The sequence below is a fragment of the Pogona vitticeps genome, chromosome 1 (assembly GCF_051106095.1).
Source record: "Pogona vitticeps strain Pit_001003342236 chromosome 1, PviZW2.1, whole genome shotgun sequence".
Classification (NCBI taxonomy): Eukaryota; Metazoa; Chordata; class Lepidosauria; order Squamata; family Agamidae; genus Pogona; species Pogona vitticeps.
This window is the reverse complement of record NC_135783.1, coordinates 274423569-274440862: the sequence shown is the minus strand read 5'-3', so window position 1 is coordinate 274440862 and position 17294 is coordinate 274423569. Positions and strand designations below refer to the sequence as shown.

Below are 17294 nucleotides of genomic sequence, written 5' to 3'. Positions count from 1 at the left end.
AAGCAAAAGCTGGCAAGATTGACAATTGAGTCCTCTCAGTGAGACAGTGTCATCTACATCTGGGAGCAGTCACCTAACTCACTGGTTCTTAACCTTGGGTTACTCAGGAGTTTTGGACTGCAACTCCCAGAAGCCTTCACCACCAACTGTGCTGGCTGGGGTTTCTGGGAGTTGCAGTTCAAAAACATCCGAGTAACAAAGGTTAAGAACCACTGACCTAACTTAAGGGATGCAAGGCATGTTGCATGGTGCACACAGCTCTACCCGCTCAATATGACACTGCAGCTGCTGCAGTTTGCTTAGTCTGACCAATATCAGGGCTAGCCTTGGCAGTCATCAGCATAGGCCTGAGAAGAAGGCATCTGTTCAGAATTCTGTTCAGATTCTGTTGAATTCTGAAATAAATACAGTGGTGCCTCGCATAGCGATCACTCCGTTGAGCGACGAAATCGCTTAGCAACGGAGTTTTTGCGATCGCAAAAGTGATCGCTTTGCAATGGTCCCTATGGGGTTTTTTCACTTTGCGATGATCGCGGGGAAGCAATCATAGCAAAGCGACCCTTTTTTAACAGCTGATTGTGGGTTTCAAAATGGCTGCCCGGAAAACAGAATGGCCGCCCGCTGTTTTTCCTCACTTAAGAGGCAGCGAAAATGGCAACACTATGGAGGATTTTCGCTTAAAGGTGAGGTTTTAAGCCCATAGGAATGCATTAATCGCATTTTAATGCGTTTCTACAGGCTTTTTAATTTCGCTTAGCAATGTTTTCACTTAGCAGTGTTTTTCCCAGAATGAATTAACCTCGCTAAGCGAAGCACCACTGTAGTCTTGAGTGATTTATACCTATTCATACATTTTAATATATTTATGATTTTTACAGAATGTCAGTACTGGGGTTCCGATCTTCAGCTCCCAACTATGACCTTTGAAGAGGTGTTGCATAGTGATGAAAGTGCATACAAGTGGCTGGTCACCCTTAAAAAGGTGGGGATTGTGCTATTGACAGGAGCTGCCAGTACACAGGGAGAGCTGCTTAAACTTGGGCAACGGCTTGGATTCCTTCGCCTGACATTCTATGGGTGAGTTAAAAAGTTTACGTATTCTTATTCTTGCCAGCCGTGTAACCCGCTTTGTAACTGGGGATCACAGGCATCATTGCTGCTCTTGGTGAAGAAGCATTCGTTAATGCTGATTAATGTTGCTGATGGTAAAACAACTACAGAAAATTTAAGTGAAATGAAAGTTTTCCAGCCAGTTCAGAGGTACTTTCAAATGCATGCCTCAAGGTGTTGGGATATCAGACATCCTTGCAGTGGAAGGACCATCAACTTAACATCGCTTGTGGATTAATTGGAAATCAGCATCATAGTCGTTGATCGCATAGTCTGGCCAGACTCATGTGTCAGTACACAGTCCATCAGTCAAGCTGATCCAACATAATTGGAGCTTCAAAGTCCAGGACTACCCTTGTAAAGCCTATTCTGTTGCTTTGTCTCCCTTCTTGTCAAAAAGGTATTCTTTGTGAGGTTCCAGGTAGCTTTTCTTGCTGTTCTTTCTTCTTCTTCCTTCCCAATTCTGATTAATAAATGCTTGGACTGATCCCCCCCCACAGGTATCTCCTACTTGCACCAGACTGTGCATAAATCCCAGAGTCATTCTGGACTTTTTGTTGCAGCTCATACATTAGAACAGCCATTTGTACATCCATATTTGTACAAAAGACACAACCAGTTCTGCTGAGTGGTTATCTCCTGTGACTTGTAAAAAAAAAGAAGAAGAAGAAGCAGCACGGAAGACATCTCAAATTAAAATGTCACCTTCTAGAATGATGCTATTTCCATCAGCTATAGGTGCTGCCTTGGTCTGAAAACTTCCTGGGCTTCCCAGCCAATAAAGTCTCTTAATGGTTTTTCCCTCTCTTACTTCAGATAATAACCATCACAGCTAAATGTCCCTTCTATTTTGAGCACCTCTGTTCAAAACAATGTGGGAAACTAAAGGAAAACTCTTCTTTGCCTGAAACTATTTAAAATGAATTGGAGAAAGAAACAAAACATTCCAAAGCTTGGCTTGAAGATTGACATTCTTTCCAGATTAGAACACAGAAGCAGCAATGATTTATTTCCCTTTGATTATGTTTTCGTACAAGGCCACATGGAAGCTGTATTTGTTTATGCATCATTGGCTAAGCACAGCACAGTGAATGTGGAGTGGATGTGGAAGGGGGAAATAGGTCCGTCCAAGTAGTCAACTCTGTGGCTGAGAATGAATAAAGGAGTTCCTTTAGTCAGTGACTTGCTAATGAATGCTTCAGGAATGTGATAGTGGATGCCACAGCAAAATAAATAAATAAATAAAACAATAAAAAATACACAAAATTGCAAAAAATTTCACTTCACATGCATATTGTGTGTCTACTTCCTCTATTTGGTAACTTGCATATTAACCAAAACCTCTGTCACAAAAGAGAGACCAATTCCTGCCTAATGCTTCCAGGCCTCCTACCATTTGAGGAGAGTAAATGCGCATCTGCAGCAGGTCTTTGTTTCATAGATCATTTGGTATGTTTTAGAAGTATGTTAAAATGTAGCAAATTTGGGGATAAAGGGCAGGGAGACAGGAAATGACTGGTTTTAATGGGTTTTTAGGGAGAACAGACAAAATCCCTTGATAGATATATATCCCTTCCTATACATAACAAATGAGCTCAGCCTGTTGTTTTTTTGGTGGGTGTGCTCATAATAAACCTTTTACAAAGCATCCATTAAGATGCTTTGTAAAACCTATTCACCAATTCTGCATCTGAACATCTATTATTACTAACCAAATCCAAAGCCACAACTGAATAAGGAGTGCCTAAGTTTTTTTTTTAATGATCTGTTTCTTACAGGGACGCTCAGTCAAAATTTTATGAACCACTTCTTAGAAAATTAGCTATTGTTCAGCTCTGAAAAGCTTTTAAACAAATTTAGTAAAATGGCAAATTTGTGTGTCTCTGTGTCCGAAACAGTGTACCTTTGAAAATCATGCCATTAAGTTTAGAGTTTAATGAAACCATTTTCAGCCTCTTCCAGTAACACAATGGTAACACAAAGTCGTGCAGATGAAAATTAAAAAAAAAACAACTTAAAAAATCCATTATTGTATACATATCTTTTGATGTACATAAATGTTATTTCATGTTTACATCAATTATTGTAAACAGAAGGAAAACACACCCAAGGGCTTCTGATTCTCAAAAGAGTCAGTATAAACTCATATTTGCAAAAGAAATCTGGGGCTAGTTATCTAAGAACAAGTTTATTTGTGTGATAATGAGAACAGGAATATATGAGTAACTCCTGCAAGATCTCTTTGCTGCTCACACAAAGAGAGGGATGTCTTTGATCTTAACAAAAAACATGAGATGAGGGACTTACAGCAGTCAAGGGAAAAAGGAAGACCAGCTCCCTAGGAACGAAAATAGTAGACACAACTATAGTTATTGGAGAAAGTGGAATAGGGCCCACATAACATCGGTAGCAAAAGTTGGCACCCCAAGAGCAAATCCAGAGTGTCGTTTTGGGAGAGGGGCAGAAGGTCAGTCCTGATTATAGCTTTCCGGGTAACAGCCAAGTCAAGCAGCTGGTACTTAGGTCTGGCTCCAAGCAGGCTGTAATGTGCATCTATCTGATTTCTCGTGGCAGAATTCTGTGTGCTCATTTAGAAACATAAGAAGCTGCCTTACACCATTAGTCAATCTAGTCCTGTTGTGTCAACAAAGTGACTTTCCAGGCCTTCAAAACAAGTTTATTTTATAACCCTTCCTGGAAATGCTGGGGATTGAATCTGGCACCTTTTGCTTGTGAAGCATGTGCTATTCCCCTCCCCTTTGGAATTAAGTTCATTGGCTTTGGGTGTAATCCAGATCAGTATCTGGACATTCTGCAGAAACTTAGTTCCTAAATTTGGTGGGCAAATTATCCTGCACAATGCCAGTTTGAGGTTTCACCCACTCTTACTTAACAAGATCCATCCCTCTAGTCTGAATATTATCTGTCAGAAACCACTTCCAGTTTTCCATGGTTCTTCTTTTGCCAGCTTCTGTGTCTTTCATCCTTTCCCACAGGCATCACTGTTTTAGATTACTTGCTTCTTACTTATGGCCCATTCTTCATCTTCAGACTGAGTACCTTTAATTTTTTATCTCCTCTCATGGAAGTAATGTTCTGTTGGATAAAACTATGTATAATTAATACACAGCATTTATAAAAAGATCCTTCTTACATCTTTACATAGTATAATTTTATCTTCCTATTTAAATATAATTTCTCAGAATCAGAGATGAAATTGCCTGGAAACAGTAAATTACTTTTGATCCTTTTTAATTAGAGAGACCAAATATACCACCAAGCCTGGATGATATGTATCAAATTGAGCGTTGTGGAAATGTGGTTGAGGTTGTCATATTTCAGAACTGAGTTCACACTCCCTTGAGTCTGTCATACGTGCCTGTATCATCTCATGGAATTCCCCAAGAAATACTCTTGCAAATATCATCTACATTTTTGAAATCCTTTCCAGAAAACTTTCTTTCATGTTTATACTTTATACAGTAAAGTAGATGGAATCCTAGATGTGGACACTTGCTGCTGAGTTGGCAGAAGCAGATTCCCATCATCATCACCACCAGAGGAGTCCTTCCATGTCCTTCAGATACTGTACAGAGTGTCAATGGGCCCTGTTCCTGTGATGCAAGGGGGGCACAAGATCCCTGAATATGGGGAGCCAGCATAAGCAAAGCCCTTTTATCCCTGGGACCTGGATCCATCCCATGGAAGAGGCTTTTCCCAAACCAATGCATGGTCTCTGTGTTAGTCTTTTATTGGTGGCTGCATCCCACTGCACAAAGGTTATTGAAACAGGGACATGTGGTTTTCAGCCTTGGCCTCTGCTTCATCTTTTGACTGCCCTGCAGTGCATCGCCTTCTGTGGGTGGTTGTATTTCAACCATTTTATAGTGTGTAATTTGTTTCCATTGTCAACACAGCTCTCTTGTGGATTCAAGTTCATTCATCTTGAAAAACATAAAAGGAAAGGAGGGATACAAGCTGTGTAGCCAGTCTTTAATAGGCAGGGGAAGGGTGGAATTTGTTTTCATGAAGAGGCCCATCAATGTTACATGAAGAAAGCTACAATTTAAATGAAAGAGCAGAAACAGAAAAGGATCCAAAATTACTTATTATAATCATTAGGGTGACAATCTTTCATCAGTTAGTTAGATTAATCCATTAAAAAAACCCCACACATTTTGATTGATGAAAATGATGCAGTGTTAATCGGGTTTTTAGTTTTTAAGATGTTACTTGTAGTTTAAGGTTAAAAACAGCATGGGATGTTCCTCTTCTATAAGCCAGACTAGATTTGTCATTAAATGCATACATGTAAGTAGCAGCCCTTAGCTGGGCCCACTACAAGACAGTAACACCACCTCCTGCTGGGATGCTAATGAAAATTCCCTCTGCAAAGCTGCAGTTTGTATAGGATGGAAATCTCCTATACACTGGTGTCAGTGGGAGGTTTCTGCCAATGCCAGTAACAGTTTTGGAGAACTTGTCAGAGTCAGAGCCATCTTTCCATCCCCAGGGATCCAGATCTCTATCACCACCGCCACCCAACATCTGCTATTTGCAAGATTTTGTTTCTTCTGTTCCATTTGCTGTCAAAACCAATAAAAATGGACTTTCTAATGAATGAATGAATGAAGAGAACAAGAGAATCTCTAGAAGTACAGTGGGAGCCTCATACCTGCAAGATCAGTATCTGCTTATTTACTTATCCACAGTCTGAAAATGTTTAAAATATTTTTTTAAAAAAATCATAGAAATACATATTTCTAAAGTTACCAGAACTGGCCTCTAGAGGGAACCAGAGACCATGCTATGTATAGCTTTCACTTTTAAAATTGTGTTCACTATAATTCATGTTGTTCAGCATCTACCCAACCTTGGGCCTCCAGATGTTCTTGCACTTCAACTCCCAGAAATCCTTGCCAGCAGAGGTGGTGGTGAAGGCTTCTGGGAGTTGTAGTCCAAGAACATCTGGAGGCCCTAGGTTGGGGACCACTGCCTTAAGGGATATGGGGTCCTATGGCATCAGAAGAAGCACTCTGTCTTCCTGCATGATCCCAAGAAAGCAGCAAACTGCCTAACAGAGAATCACATTTGTCATGTGACTTAGCATGGATCACACATAAGTGGACATCAGAGGTTGTGGACTAGAACCCCATATTGTTTCAGTCCTTGTTTTGCTGGATATGACTCTTGGCAACCACAGTGCATTGACAGCTGGAGAACTATGAGCTGCTATTCCTGCTCTGCATTGCCTCACAGCAGTTGTAGGCTTCACCAACCTAGCATCTTCCAGAAATGTTGAACTACAACCCCCATCATACTCAACTGAAACACACAGTCTATAGTGTAGCTATCTGATGAGGCCAATGATCATTCCAGGATTCCAGGAAGGGTTCTTTTCCAGTCCTAACTGCAGATGCCAGGGATTGAACCTGGGATCTTTTGAATACAAAGGAGAGTTATATCACTGAGCTATGTATGCCCCTTTCATTTACTGAAAAATGTTTGAATTCAAGGCTCTTACCAAAGGCATTCATGGCACAATTTATTCTTTTTATTCCAGGGGTCTAAAACAGTCATTTTAGAGCAGTGGGAGACCATGCTGACTTACATGGGTAGTAATTTTACAAACAGCCATTTTTCTAAGTGTTACATACAGCACTGATGTTACCTGTCTGTCATGGGTTTGGAGGGAAAGTTCCATCCTATGGAGAGTGGAAGGCGGGACATCAGGAGGAGGGGCTGTACTGTATATATATGTGAAGCCTGTGTGGTGAAGTTAGGGAGACGCTGGGATGTGAAGAAGCAGCAGCTGGGAAGAAGAAGCTGGTGTGGGAGTCTGTGTGTCAGACAGGGTACTACTGTGTGTCAGAGTACCAACCTGATAGGTTCAGGTGTCTGTTGGTTAGCCAGAACTGATAGGTTCAGGGTCTGTGCTTCAAGTTAAGTGTTCTGTGTGAACCAAACTGTGTGTATGTATGAGTGAAACTAAGCCACGTTACTTTATCTTATTCACCTGATTATTTTATTTTCCCTGTGTGTTGTATTTAAATAAACCTTGTTCTTTTATTTGTTTAAAAATCCATCCCTGGTCTGTGTGACTTCTTATAGGGAATGGTTGGTGGCAGCTTAGTTAACGTGTGGCAGATCCCAGTAGGTCTGGGTTTGTCACATTGATTGGTGTCCAGCGTGTGGGATATGACTGGTCCAGTTGTCCAGTGGTCCAGCAAAGCCTTGGCAAGTGTGCCCAGAGCAAGGGGGGTCTAGTCAGGGACAATCTGAGGCGCGTAGGTAATCTTCTAGGTGTACCTCACGGGGAGGTGCGCTAGTGGAAGAACGTGCCAACTGGGGAGACTAGATTAGGGTGCTCTGAGGCAGCCTGTTTTGGCGGGAAAAAGCTGAGGCAAAACTGTGAAATAGCAGTGAGCTAGCTTGCCTGCTGAGAGGCCCAGCAGAGGGGGGTAGACTCTAACTCGCTACAGTTGCAAGTAGTGCTGAAGGACAGCAGCAATCTATAGGGAAAGCTGGTTCTGAGGCAAAAAAAAAAAAAAGTGGTCGTTTTATTTTGAGGCTTGACTTTTTTAAAGCAGCCTGTTCTGGGGGGGAGTATGCCCTTGACTCGAAGCCAAATGGCAGAAATGGGTGAAGTGAAAGACCCCCAGGTTGACCAAGGTTCTGAGGATGAATTTGGCTCAGTGCAAGGTGACAGCACAGGAGAGCAGAACCCAGAACTCAGAAAATTGCTCATAGCCCAACAGCATGAACTGAGGGTGAGGGAAATGGAGGAAAGATTAGAGAGAGAGAAAATGGCGTTTGAAAGGGAGAGGGAGAGAGAGAAAATTGCTCTGGAAAAAGAAAGGATGGCGTTTGAATTAAGAAAACTGGAACTGATGAATCAGAACAATAATAACAATAGGGATTCTGAGGGAGGCCAATTGTCTAAGGCTGACCTGAAGAAATTCCCTGTGTACCACAAGGGAGATTGTCCTGAGGTGTTCTTTTCCTTAGTGGAAAGAGCGTTTGTGGACTTCTCAGTGAGGGAAACTGAGAAGATGACCATCATGCGATCTTTAATCAGTGGTAGCCTGGCTGAGGTCTATGCCGAGATGCCTGAGGAACTGATGAAAGATTTTGCAGAGTTTAAAAAACTGGTGTTTGCAAGACATGGGATAAATGCGGAACAGTTGAGACAAAGATTTAGGTCAATCACCAAAAAGCCAGAGCAGACTTTTACCCAAGTGGGGGCCCAATTGGTGAGGCTGCTTGAGAAATGGCTATCTCAGGAGGGGACAGAGACCTACGAGCAGCTTAAAGATTTGATAGCGCTGGAACAGTTCTATTCAGTCCTGCATGGGGAATTGAAATTCCAGGTGAGGGAAAGGAAACCAAAATCTGTGGTAGAAGCAGCCGAGATCGCAGATTTTATTTCGCAAATAAGAAAGCCCTTGGGTGAGGGGAAATCTGTAGGTAAACCCAAAGAAACCTACAGCAAGTACTCTCAGGGACCAGGGAAAAACCAGCAAGGGGGAGGGGCCCATGGTGAAGGGAAGCCCTCAGACATGAAACTAAGACCTCAGATTTTGGAGGGAAAACCAAAACAAGATGAGAGAGACTCAAAATACTCCAGAAAATGTTATTTCTGTCAGGAAAAGGGCCATCTAATCTCAGAGTGTGAGAAATTAAAGCAGCTAAAAGGAATTGTGCCTCAGGATTCTAGTGGAACCAAGCCAAAAGCTGTATTCTGTGTCCAGAAAGAGCAAGACTCATTGTCACTGAGGGAGCCTGTTGCCATGGCTACTCAACCTGGAACAGTGACATCTGCTGATCAGGCTGAGGGAAATGGTCCTCTTGTAGAGGTCAGGCGCTGCCTGTTGGTGAGGACAGATTCCCAGTTGTTTGAGACAGCAGGGGTGGACGTAGGAATACTTGACCGTCAGTATCGGGGGCTGCGGGACACTTGTTCCCAGATAACCCTGTGCCATCCAGATATTATTCCTAGGGAATATATAATCCCGAATGAGAGCATAAAGGTAGCAGGGATTGAGGGGCAGATAATCTCACTGCCAGTCGCGGAGGTACCTGTCAACTTTCAAGGCTGGAGGGGAGTTTGGCGGCTAGCAATTTCATCGACTCTGCCAGCAGCCGTGCTCGTGGGAAATGACCTGGCTGAACATGTGAAACGGGTGCTAGTGATTACACGTTCACAAGCCACCACGGGGACAGTTCAGGGGGGTAATGATGAGCCAGAGACGGAAGCAGGTGGGGGGAGTTCAGAAGCTGTGGTGGAAACCTTAACCACAGACAGCAGATTTGGACAAGAGCAAAAGGCAGACGCCACTCTCCAAAAGTGTTTTGAACAGGTGACTGACACCCAGCTAACACCTGAAACCCCAGTGAGATTTCTGGAGAAAAAGGGGATTTTATATAGAGAGACCCTGAGGAATATCTCAAAAGGGGGAGATGGGATCAGAAGTCAGCTGGTGGTACCTGAAAAGTATCGCCCCATGATCTTACAAAGGGGGCACTCTGACATGTTTGCTGCACACTTAGGGGTGAACAAAACACAGCAGAGAATCACACGGAATTTCTACTGGCCTGACATAGGGAAGCAGATCAGGGAGTTCTGTAAACAATGTGATGTGTGTCAAAGGCAGGGGAATAGCCGCGATAGGACCAAAGCAAAGTTGTGCCCTTTGCCTGTGATTGACACTCCGTTCAAATGCATAGGGGTGGATATTGTGGGACCTTTGCCCAAGGCCACAAAGAGGGGGAACAGGTTCATTCTCACCATTGTGGACCATGCCACGAGGTACCCTGAAGCCATACCCTTGACTAACATTGAAACTAACACAGTGGCAGATGCCTTGGTGGGGTATATGTCCAGGATGGGATTTGCCTCAGAAATAATCACAGATTTGGGCGCATCGTTCACATCAAAGCTCATGAAACGCTTATGGCAAATCTGTGGAATTAAGCACAAGGAAACCACTGCCTATCATCCTGAAAGTAATGGGTTAACTGAGAAGTTCAATGGGACTCTAATGCGCATGATTAGGGCTTACTTGGCAGAGAATCCAAACAATTGGGACCAGAAGCTGCAATCCCTTTTGTTTGCTTATCGATCAGTGCCACAAGCCAGTACCGGGTTCAGTCCGTTTGAACTATTATTTGGGAGAAGGGTGAAAGGGCCCCTTGATATGATCAAACAAAATTGGGAGCAGATCACCCAGGATGACCCACAAGACGTTGTGACATATATAGACTCTTTAAGGAAGGACCTAAAGAGAAACCTAGAGCTAGCAGCAGAGACCCTGCAAGCTCAAAAGGTCAGAAAGAAAGCCTGGTGTGTCCAGAGAGCCGGGGAGAGGCGCTTTAATCCAGGGGAGGAAGTGCTTTGGCCTAGGCTCTGCAAAGAGAACAAACTGCAGCTGGGTAGCCCAGAAATAAAATACTTGGGTCACATGGTAGGGGGAGGAGTGATAAAACCCCTGGAGGCCAAAATAGAAGCTGTTCGTGATTGGCCTAGACCCAACACCAAGAAAAAAGTCAAATCATTTCTTGGGTTGGTGGGCTACTACAGAAAGTTCATCCCGAGGTTTAGCGAGATTGCGGCTCCGCTGACCGATCTGACGAGGAAGAAGGCTGATGACCGCATCCCGTGGGCCAGTGACTGTGAGGAGGCGTTCCAGAGGTTGAAGCAGGCGCTCATCAACTATCCAGTGCTGCGTGCTCCAGACTTCGACCGGGAGTTCATCATCTACACCGATGCGTCTAACAGCGGGGTAGGAGCAGTTCTGTGCCAGGAGGATGAGAATGGTGACCAGCATCCAGTGTCCTACCTGAGTAGGAAACTCCAGAAAGGTGAGAGACATTTGGCAACCGTGGAGAAGGAGTGTCTGGCAATAGTCTACGCGATCCAGAAGGCCAAGCCTTACATCTGGGGAAGACATTTTGTTCTGTGCACTGACCATTCACCACTGCAATGGTTAAAGACAATGAAAACCCACAATAGCAAACTTATGAGGTGGGCTTTAAACCTACAGGACTATGACTTTGAAGTGAAGGTGGTCAGAGGGTCAGTGAACTGTGTTGCTGACGCCTTGTCAAGAAGACCTGAAGAATGAAGACGGCGAAAGAAACATGGACTATGTATATATGTTGATGACAAAAAGTTAAATGTACCTGTTTTTTGAACTTGGTTTGTATGAATAAAGGTAAATTGATGTAATGTATATGGTAAATGTTTAAATGCCTAATTGCTATGGTTAACTTAGAATGTAAGTATAAGTAAGTATGATATGGTATGTATAACTGTTGTTGTGTGTTTTATCCAGGTTGTTTTTTGGGAAAAAGCACCTTAGCTTTCCCCCTACAAAACAACTTATAAAGAGGGGAGGTGTTACATACAGCACTGATGTTACCTGTCTGTCATGGGTTTGGAGGGAAAGTTCCATCCTATGGAGAGTGGAAGGCGGGACATCAGGAGGAGGGGCTGTACTGTATATATATGTGAAGCCTGTGTGGTGAAGTTAGGGAGACGCTGGGATGTGAAGAAGCAGCAGCTGGGAAGAAGAAGCTGGTGTGGGAGTCTGTGTGTCAGACAGGGTACTACTGTGTGTCAGAGTACCAACCTGATAGGTTCAGGTGTCTGTTGGTTAGCCAGAACTGATAGGTTCAGGGTCTGTGCTTCAAGTTAAGTGTTCTGTGTGAACCAAACTGTGTGTATGTATGAGTGAAACTAAGCCACGTTACTTTATCTTATTCACCTGATTATTTTATTTTCCCTGTGTGTTGTATTTAAATAAACCTTGTTCTTTTATTTGTTTAAAAATCCATCCCTGGTCTGTGTGACTTCTTATAGGGAATGGTTGGTGGCAGCTTAGTTAACGTGTGGCAGATCCCAGTAGGTCTGGGTTTGTCACACTAAGTACTCTTGGCAGATTGTTATAATTTTCTCCCTTCATCTCCTTCTCCTTTTTTATGTCTTGCTCACTATAAAGGCCCACTTGGCAAGTACAGGACAAAGTGGATGCTAACAATGTGGCCTACACAACTGAGAAGCTAAGTTTCCACACCGATTATCCAGTTCTGCAGTTTCCGCCTGGGGTAAGAGAAAGCAAAGGGGAGCGGAAAGGGGTATGGCAGGAAGGGAGCAATATTTCTGTAAAATTAAGTAGCAGACAATGTAGATGCCTGATGAGGCAGTAATAGAACTGAAAACTGTCGATGATTATTTTTCTTACCAGAAACATACATTTATTCATATGTGGATAAAACCTATCTTTATATCCTATAAGTTCAGGTGGAAGTTCAAATGTGTGTGCATATATAATACCTTAATTTATTAAAGCTGCATTCTAAAATGGGAGATCATTAGAGTCAGCCTTCATGTACTTGCCGGTTCCTACTGATGTACACTGGCTGTGCATTATTAAAAATGCAATATTTTGCTTCTTATAAATTTTTAGCAAGCCCTATACAGTACAAATGGAATGGTTTGACAACACTTTCAGACAGAACTAGTGCTGCAACCCTTCCTTATCTCATACATACTTGTACACCACAAAGTGCAAAAAAAATATTGTCTTCACCTTCCCATGTTTTTTATTAGTATCGGGGAGAATTTGCCTTTTGCAAAACCTGTGTTTGTGCTTTTCAAAAAATGCACAAAATTTAACTGCTTAACTGCAAAATTTTAAAAAAATGCACCAAATTTAACTGCCTATTAAAACTCTGCAGTCCAAACATATGGTGGAAATCACCGAGGAGAAGTTTGATGTAGACATTCTATCTCCATCAAATGGAATGCAACACGGAGTTGTATCTGGGGTCATTATACTGTGGGCAAAGAAAAACTCAAACTTACCAGTTAGCCTTCTTTGTAGGAAGACATCTATTTCTTGAGAAGCACAAAGCTGTTTCAGTGGAGAACATGGAACTGCATTTCTGTACAATACTGTAATACTGAACTTCTGACACTGTGCTAAAATTTCTGCCATTCTGCCTACATTTGTAAAGGCAGGAGATTAATGTGGTGAGCACAGATGCGGTAGGAAACTTTTGCTCACGGTTCTCATGATCTGCGGCAATCATATTATTAATGAACTAAGCAGGCCAGCATCACGTGCTGCTAAGTGGGTGCCAGCAAATCTTTCAGACTAATGTGTTACCTTGGAAATTCATTTAGATGCTGTATAAGTGGATATGGCATGAGAATGGAAGGGTATTCCTCAAATGGGAAACAAATGCAACTTAGCTCACTATCTCATTGGTGCCAAGAATCACACTCTGCCATATGACGTTATTCACAATTTCTTCAATTCTACAATGCTTGTAGGGAATTTTTTTTAAGGGTTTCAAAAAAACCTTGGAAGCACTTTACCATCTAGATGTTCTTTCCCATTACATACTATTGTTTATATGCAGTTTTATGTCTTTTATGGTTTTATGAAAACCTCTTGCATAGGATAGACAGAGATGGAACCATTCCCCTTTTTTGGACTACAACTCCCACAGATGACTACAGGGTTCTTGGACTTGTAGTCCAAAAAATATATTTTCCAATCTTCCAGAAGAGCAAGAAGTCACTCCCAAAGATATTGTTTCCTTCTCTCTACTGTTACAGATAATGAGAGGTTCCAGGGCAGTCATTTACATCAGAGATTTGTAACCTTTGGTCCCCAGATGTTCTTGGACTAAAACTCACAGAAGCCTTCACCACTAGCTGTGCAGAGCAGGATTTCTGGGAGATGTAGTCCAAGAACATTTCAGGACGCAGGATTGAGAACCAGTGGTTTACATGCTCAGTTTCCTTCTGAACAGCATGTAATTGACCATTCTGAGAAGAGCGTAATGTCTTGGTTACATTTGTTCATTCATTTATAATATACCAGTTGAATATGGGGTGGGGTTTTTTAAGCAGCAATAAATTCTCTAAAAGCCAACAGCATGCCCTTGGTGTCTAACTCATATTACTGTTTGCTATCCAACGGCAAAGCAGAGGTTCCTTACCATATTCAAAGTACATGCGGGAGGAATTATTCTTCCGTCACAAAGGTTTTTATGTTTATTCTCTACCTAGGAAACCCTGGAAAGGGTAATAATAAATCAGAGTTGACTTGACTATTATTATTATTATTATTATTATTATTATTATTATTATTATTATTATTATTATTATTATTATTATTATTATTATTATTATTATTATTGATGATGATGATGATGATGATGATGATGATGATGATGATGATGATGATGATGATGATGTCAGGCATAGTCAATCAAAACTATAAAAACATTGACTGGTATTATAGAACAGATACAAGTTTTAACCAAAAACCTAAGTATCTGTTAAATATCGGTGCAGTATGTGTGCTGTTCCTAATATTGCTATTTTTATAGCTCTGATGGTGTTATTTCTGAGATCTGCAACTGCTTATAGTACTGTGTAAAATTTCTTGATATTGGTTCCAAAGCCCCGATTACTACAGGGACCACTGAACTGTGCTTCATCCACAAGCGAGATGTTTCGATTGTCAGGTCTCTGTACTTTGTTCGTTTTTCCAGTTGTTTCTTTTCAACTCTGGCATCCTCTGGAATTGCACTATTAATGATCCAGACATTTCTTCGTTCTATTACCGCTATATATGGTGTGCTATGTTCAAGGTATCTATCAGTTTGGATCCGGAAATCCCACAGGATCTTGACTGTCTCATTTTCTGACACTTTCTCTGCCTGATGGTCCCATGGGTTTTTAAAGGCCGGCAAGTTCTGTTTTTTGCATAATGACCAGTGCACTCATATTGCCACTCTGTCATGTCTAATTTTGTATTCTGTGCAATCTTTGGATGTTCGCAGATGACGTGTAACACAGTTTCATATTTTTCTTGGCAGAGTCGACATTTGTTGTTAGCACTAATTTCTTGGATCTTAGCTCTCATCATGTTGGTTTGGAGTGCTTGTTCTTGTACAGCAAAAATCAAGCCTTCTGTTTCTTTCTTAATGTGTAGCCTGCATAATTAAATTGTAAACCGCCCAGAGAGTGCTTGAAGCACTATGGGGCGGTATATAAGCAGCACGCTTTGCTTTTTGCTTTTAAGGGTCCCCAGTTTTAGCCATGTCCATGTTGAATTATGATCATGCTTTCTATCAATATTTCTCAGGTGTTGTCCATGTAGTGGTTTATTTTTCCAGCTGTCTAATATATTTTCAAATTGTTGTTTCTTATACTGACCCTTTGTTCCTTTTGCTTTTAAAATATTCTCCATTTCAGTACCTTAAGTATTTTTTCTCTGCTTGTACTGATATAATAATTTAGACTTCTTTTTTCTTCCTCTACTGCTTCCTGTATTTGCAGTAATTCATAGCCTCTGATTTTTTTGTGGTAAATATAATCTGTCCACACCCCTTTTTGGATGTAGTGTGTGATGCATGTTCATTAGTTTCCATATTTTCCAATCCAATTCTTCTAATTCATTTTGAGTCCAATCAATTATTCCAGCTGGGTATCTAATTATTGGAACTGCCCACGTGTTTATAGCTTTGATTGTATTTTGCCCATTTAATTTTGTTTTTAAGATTTTCCGTAGTCTTTCGATATGTTCCTTTTCTGTCAGTTCTTTAACTTTTGTGTGCATGATGTTATCTGCTTCTAGTATTCCAAGGTAGTTATAATTTTCATCACTTGATAGTGATTTTATAATATTGCCATTTTTAAACTTTATTCCAGCTAGTTTTTGGATCTTGCCACGGTGTATAGACAGAGCTGCACATTTGCCATATTTTGTTTGGATATCTTCACTAAATATCTGCACTGTGTTTAGCAGTGATTCTATCTCTGTGGATATTTTTGAATATAGTTTCAGGTCATAAGAGGTTATTGATTTTTCCTGCTTGTTCTGAAAAATGATAGCCCAATCCAGTTTAATTTATGATTATTGACATTAGTGAGATATAAACAGCAGTGGTGACAATGAATCCCCTTGAAATATTCCTCGTTTGATGATAAGTCATTATAAGTCAGAATTGACTTGACAATATACTGTTACTATTGTTGTTGTAAAAATATTTTCACTCCACATTTCTCCTTGAAAAAATAGCCAATATGGCTTACAATCAAAGAGAATAATTACAGTTGAAAACAATGAGTATATAAATGGTAGTTAACATCATTAAAAGACAATATTTAAAACTACAAACAATGAATAAGGAGGCATCTTATAACATTAACAGGCAATATTGAGGCACAGATCAATAGATATACAAAAAAGTCACTCTGGGAAATGAAAAATGAAAATGGAAAACATAAGTAGTACTAAATTTTCAGTCAAAGCAATAAGGTATAACAATCTATCTAAAAATCGCTCACAGGTTACAGCTGGTTTACTGAGGGAAGGCTTGCGTGAAGAGAAAGGTCCTTGCCTGCTTGCAGAAGGATAGCAAAGATTACAGTATTTGTATTGACTGTAATAGAGTTCTACATATCTGGGAATTCCAAATTATTAAAATTATGAGTTCTAAATCTGAAGGGCTGTAATTCCAAATTCCAGATCTGAATTTTGTTGCTTGTCCGCATTCCTAGTTATAATTGTCTAAGGGGTTGGGATCTGTCAGATCAACAGCTCCCAGAATTTCTGAACTATCATGCTCAGTAATGCTTCCAAGCTCTGCAAATGTCCTGAGGCCAGTTTGCAATATCATCTAGGTTCTAAACTGGCTTGGCAGAATTCAAGACTGTACCACTGTACCTCAGCATGAGCCCCTTCAGCTTATTTTTTTTATGCCTACCAGAATGGGTAGAGGACAGATGAACAGGACTGTTAGCAGGCACCATGATAGGCTTTTATTAATGTTCAGTAGTGTCCTCAGAGCAACCAGGTACACTAGGAAAACTGAAAAATGTAGATAAATCATTGCCACACCTTTGCACACCACAGCAAATACTCACAGCAGCATCTTATGACATTGGGAACCATACAGATGGCATTATCTTCCTGTAGACCCCATTCCTCCAAACTCCTGTCACTTTTGGTCAGACTGAGAAAGGGAAGGAACAGTAGGGGCAGCCCCACAGGATCTAAAACTCTTTAAAATGGTTCATCCATGCATGTACAGTGTACATGTGTACTCATATGCCTTACTACTACCTTTTCTAGCCAATTTCACTTTCAAAAAAAAGAGTT

General features: G+C 41.2%; 1 protein-coding gene across 4 annotated transcripts in view; it reads left to right on the top strand.

Moving 5' to 3' along the window:
• Positions 1-17294, top strand: part of BBOX1 (gamma-butyrobetaine hydroxylase 1) — a 67024-nt gene that overhangs the window by 43593 nt on the left and 6137 nt on the right. For all 4 annotated transcript variants that reach the window (XM_020790417.3, XM_020790421.3, XM_020790418.3 and 1 more), the window contains 2 exons: positions 879-1077; positions 12111-12216. In XM_020790417.3, the coding sequence (XP_020646076.3) occupies positions 879-1077; positions 12111-12216 (305 nt within the window). The remainder of the gene's footprint in view (positions 1-878; positions 1078-12110; positions 12217-17294) is intronic.